Source organism: Propithecus coquereli, unplaced genomic scaffold (genome assembly GCF_000956105.1).
Source record: "Propithecus coquereli isolate 6110/MARCELLA unplaced genomic scaffold, Pcoq_1.0 Scaffold58, whole genome shotgun sequence".
NCBI lineage: Eukaryota > Metazoa > Chordata > Mammalia > Primates > Indriidae > Propithecus > Propithecus coquereli.
Window position 1 is genome coordinate 5370775 of NW_012151729.1, and position 5261 is coordinate 5376035.

Consider the following 5261-nt stretch of genomic DNA (forward strand, 5'->3'; position numbering starts at 1 on the left):
ATCAGTAAATATATCCCACAGATGTGTAGGGGGGATATAGTGGCTAATATTACCAGGTATTTTCCATCCCTGTTCTAGTCCCAACAATGATTTTCTGAGAACAATGGTAAAATGATTCCTAAGAACTGGCTGCTCTGAAATACACATAGGAATGGAAAGAGCCATAACACATGAACCATGGAGGGACCTCCCTCCAAATTCACCACCTGAACGCAAGCATGTTAGTCTTCGGAAATGACTAGGCCACTGGAGGTCTGTAGTTTCTTCAGTTGCAAATGACCTACCTATAGTAGCAACTGCTATTTGGGTTGAACTTGAATGCCCAATTCCCCAAAGAGGAGGTAACGTCAAAATTTGTTCCAGGGAAACACTACAGTGGGATGTTTAGTATTTGTCTTTGTTAAGATTAATGACCCATTTCAAAGTTTTCCTTTCCTTTCCGTATCTAACCAACCCCAGACCATTTCAAACAATATATTAAGTCAAAACATCTACACAGGATATACTAGAGAGAAAAATTACTCTCCTTGATATCTTATTAACCTAGGATAACCCTTCATCATACAAAGTTGCCTTATCTTATTCTGAAACCAATACACTTAGTACAGTTGTCATAGTAATGATTTTTTTAATATAGCAATCAGAGGAAAGAAGTTAAACTCATATCATAGTAAAAATACAATTCTTTACAGCATTGTTAAATAAAATGTCCTGGGTCTCATTTAATTCAGATGGATGAAATCAAAGCCAAGGACAGGATCATCTTTTCCCTGGAAAAGGAACTGGAGACCCAAACAGGCTATGTACAGAAACTCCAACTGCAGAAGGAGGCTTTGGACGAACAACTCTTTCTGGTCAAGGAGGCCGAGTGTAACATGAGCAGCCCAAAACGAGAAATTCCAGGAAGGGCTGGAGATGGCTCTGAACACTGCAGCAGTCCTGTAAGTCCATTCCAGCTGAAGTTGAGAACCCATCAGTCATCTTTTATTTAGTTCCCAAGTTTTACTTTTCACTTAAGCTCTTTTCCTGTTTACTGCGAAGAAATCAATTCTACCTCCTACTATAACACCAGCTAGTATCTTGGGAACAGGTTTTTGTAAACTCAGACAACAAAGTGGTCTGTACTGCATTAGCAGATCACATGAGAATTACAGATTTCTTTAAATCCTTTATAGAACTTTTCTAGCCAGATGATAACTATCCAAATTTAAGTCTGTTATAAAAACCATAAATTAGATGAAACTATTTTCCTCTTGCCAAGATTGGTAAATTTCCCTTTTGTGAACAATTGGGTTGGGAATTGGTAAAAATGGTTATCATCTTCAGGGGTCAAAATGTATAACTGTATAAAAGCTGAAACCATTTTATAATCTTCATCTGAAAGCTTCTAGTCTGGTTGCACTTGCCACTTATTTTCCTGGATTTTCATCATTTTATATGAGAAACTATTTTCAGCAGTGCAGTGATAGAAATTGGCTTGCATGTAGTTGGCTATACATATTATACCTTTCAAATTATTTAGCTGCTATAATGATGAAAATGTATTATTTAGGAACAGAGATGGGTTCCAAAGTACTACTTAGAGCTAAGTAATGAATAATTTATGAATCAGTATTCAGGATATATATATCCTAGTAGGTGGTGGGATGAATACTGATCTAGGATTTAGCAGATGTAAGTCCTGTCACTGGCATGCACCTGCAATATAACGTAATTGTCAAGAGAACAGTCTCTGGTGTTAGACCTTTTGGTTCAAATCCTGGATCTGCGATTTATTGTGTGACCTTAGGCAAACCACTTTACCACTCAGCTCCCTCATATGTAAAATAGAGGCTGTAGTAGTACTCCACAAGGCTGGTCTAAGGACTAGAAGAAATGATATTTAAAATGTTGAGTATAGTGTCTGGCACATAGTTAGCATTCAATACATATTAGTTATTGATCTATTGATATTAAGCCACAAGATCTTGATCGAGTTATGAACTACCTGAATTTTACCTGCTTTGCTGAATCCTCTAGGATATTGTGAACCTAAGGTTATAATGTCTGTGAAATTGCTTTGTCAACAGTACAGCACTAACAAAATGTAAGATGATAACAGAATTGCAAGCATATGATAATAACAGCCCTATGCACTCTACAGCAGAGAATTAAGCCATGACTGCTGTGTGTAAGGTGATTCATGGCAATTCTGCCAACGGGCAAGCTGGTCGCACTGGGCAAAATATACTAGTGAGAGCTAGCCTATAAATTTCTGCTTTTTAACATGAAGGTTATGCACCAGCCTTTTCTCACTCTGACCTTTTTCTTCGGGAGAATGCAAGAATTTACAAAGCCCATCCCTACCTCCTACTCTGTTCCCTCTGTGGCTAAGTATAATAGCCAGACAGCTGTCTGAGCTGTGGGAAGCAACGTGCAGCCATGACACAAGGGTGCTCCCTGAACCCTGTGTAATCACAACGTGACCTTGGTCTCACGGCACACAGCTCTGATAAGCTAATCCCACCTTCTGCATCCCCCCTGCCCTAAATCCTGGCTCCAGGGAGTATCTGCCACATGGAATTCATTTGCATTTTCAACCAGGCTTGGTCTCCAACCAAGTGGTGATTACTGGGAGTTATAAAAGGGTAAAATTTACTCTTCTCTGAATAAGAGAACATTTTACTCTCACTTCATGGGCCAGATAAATAGAACTGAGCCTATTACTTTTATGAGTAATGAGTGGTATTCCAAAACGTTGTGAAAAGTGTTACTGAAGATTTATCCATTTTAATTTTCATGTGTAGGATTTGCGAAGAAATCAAAAGAGAATAGCTGAACTGAATGCCACTATAAGAAAACTGGAAGACAGGAATACCTTGCTTGGAGATGAACGAAATGAATTGGTGAGTTATACTCAAAATTTTGTTGTTGTTGTTGTTTTTTTTTTTTTTTTTTTTTTTGAGACAGAGTCTCACTGTGTTGCCCGGGCTAGAGCGCCGTGGTGTCATCTTAGCTCACAGCAACCTCAAACTCCTGGGCTCAAGCGATCCTCCTGCCTCAGCCTCCCGAGTAGCTGGGACTACAGGCATGCACCACCATGCCCGGCTAATTTTTCCTAATATTTTTAGTTGGCCGATTAATTTCTTTCTAATTTTAGTAGAGGCGGGGGTCTCGCTCTTGCTCAGGCTGGTCTCGAACTCCTGAGCTCAAACAATCTGCCCGCCTCAGCCTCCCAGAGAGCTAGGATTACAGGCGTGAGCCACCGCGCCCAGCCTGTTGTTGTTATTGTTAAGCATCATGTTACAGAAGTGTATATCATGTTATAGAAATATACCGTAATAGAAAAAAGTGCACAAATAATGAAGTTACCGTTCAATAAATATTCACAAAGTGGCACACCCATGTAACCACCATTACCAGCGCCTCAGAACCTCCCTCCTGGGACCTCTCCCAGTCACCATCCTGTTAAAGTTAACCACTATTCTTACTTCCATCACCATAGATGTCTATCACTTTTTAAAAACTTTTTGTAAATGGAATCTTACAGTATTCACTCTTTTGTGTCTGGCTTCTTGTGCTGCTTTTGCTCAGCGGTATTTCTGAGATTCATTCACTGTGCTGCGTGTCGGGTTCATTCATTTTCATTACTTGACAGTGTTAATTAATATATTACAATAGATTTATTCATTCTAATGTTAATGGACATTTATGTTGTTTCTTAACACTTTTCAGCTGTTAAGAATGGTGCTGCTACATGTCTTTGGTGAAAAATATGCCCATCTCTGGTAGGCATATACAAAGGAGTAGAATTACTGGATCTTAGTCTGGGCACGTGGTTAGCTTCAGTAGTTAATACCAAACAGTTTTCTCAAGTTGTAACAATTTACGTTCCCACCAACAATGAACGAAAGTCACGGTGTCTCCACATCCTTGCCAACATGCAAAAATAACTGTTAATTTTAGCCATTTTAGTGGTCATAAGGTATATCTTATGCCTTATATTGTGATTTTAATTTTTATTTTCCTCATTATGAATGAGGTTGTATAGTGGCCTTTTGAGTATCTTTTATGATTTTTCCTTTAGCCCATTTTCTGTTGTGCTTTTTCTTTTTTTTTTTTAGAGACATGGTCTCACTCTGTTGCTAAGCCGGGAGTGCAGTGGCACAATCATAGCTCACTGCGGCCTTGAACTCCTGGGCTCAAATGATCCTCCTGCCTCAGCCTCCCAAGTAGCTGGGGCTACAGGCGTGTGCCAACACACGTGGCCTATTTTTCCTACTAAAATTGGGATTTTTTTTTTTTTTACATCATCGTGGGATATTTGTATTTAAAATATCCTACTTTGTGACTTACATTTTTACATTTTAAATGGAATTATTCAAATAAAGGAGTTATTTTCAGCCTTTCCTTATTTCAAATATACGCATTTTAGACCATAATTGTCCCTCTAAGCCTGACTTTAGCCTCATCCCCCAAGTTTTGATGTGTCATAATATATTGCTATCTCATTCGGAATCTTGTCTGATGTCACGTAATTTCTTCTTTCATCTATGGGCTACTCAAAAATGTATGGCTTAATTTCCAAATATTTGAAGATTTTAAGTTATCTTTCTGTTATCAATTTCTACCTTAATTCTACTATAGTACTAAACTTACTTTGTATTATTTCATCCCTTTGATATTTGTGGAGATTTTCTTTATGATTCCAGCACATGGTCAATTTTAGAAATGTTACATGTTTACATGAAAAGAAGATATACTCTACAATTATTAGTTGCAGTTTGATTCAAGTTTGTTAATAGTCTTGTTTAAAATTTTCTGTGTCCCAGTGGGCACACCTGTAATCCTAGCACTTCGGGAGGCCGAGGCAGGAGGATCACTTGAGATCAGGAGTTCAAGACCCCGTCTCTACAAAAAAATAGAAAAAAAATTAGCTGGATGTAGTGGTGCACACCTGTAGTCTCAGCTAGTTAGCAGGCTGAGGCAGGAGGATTGCTCAAGCCCAGGAGTTTGAGGTGGCAGTGACACCACTGCACTCTAGCCAGGGCAATAGAGTGAGACCATCTCAAAAAAATAAAATAAAATAAAATTTTCCATATCCTTACTAATATTTTTATTTGCTGTTCTTCCAACAGATTTGTCTATATCTCTTCTTAGTCCTGTCAATTTTGCTTCATATATTTTTGAATTGATTACTAGATGCATATAAATTAATATTTGTTATATTTTTTTGTGTATTGACCTTTTTATCATTATGAAATTTTTTTTTCCTCTAGGAA

The 5261-nt window shown here is 38.1% G+C and overlaps 1 protein-coding gene across 1 annotated transcript in view; it reads left to right on the plus strand.

Annotated features, from left to right (window-relative positions):
• Positions 1 to 5261, plus strand: part of JAKMIP2 (janus kinase and microtubule interacting protein 2) — a 78841-nt gene that overhangs the window by 29047 nt on the left and 44533 nt on the right. Inside the window, exons 3-4 of the mRNA XM_012658240.1 lie at positions 732 to 941; positions 2787 to 2885. Of these exons, the coding sequence (XP_012513694.1) occupies positions 732 to 941; positions 2787 to 2885 (309 nt within the window). The remainder of the gene's footprint in view (positions 1 to 731; positions 942 to 2786; positions 2886 to 5261) is intronic.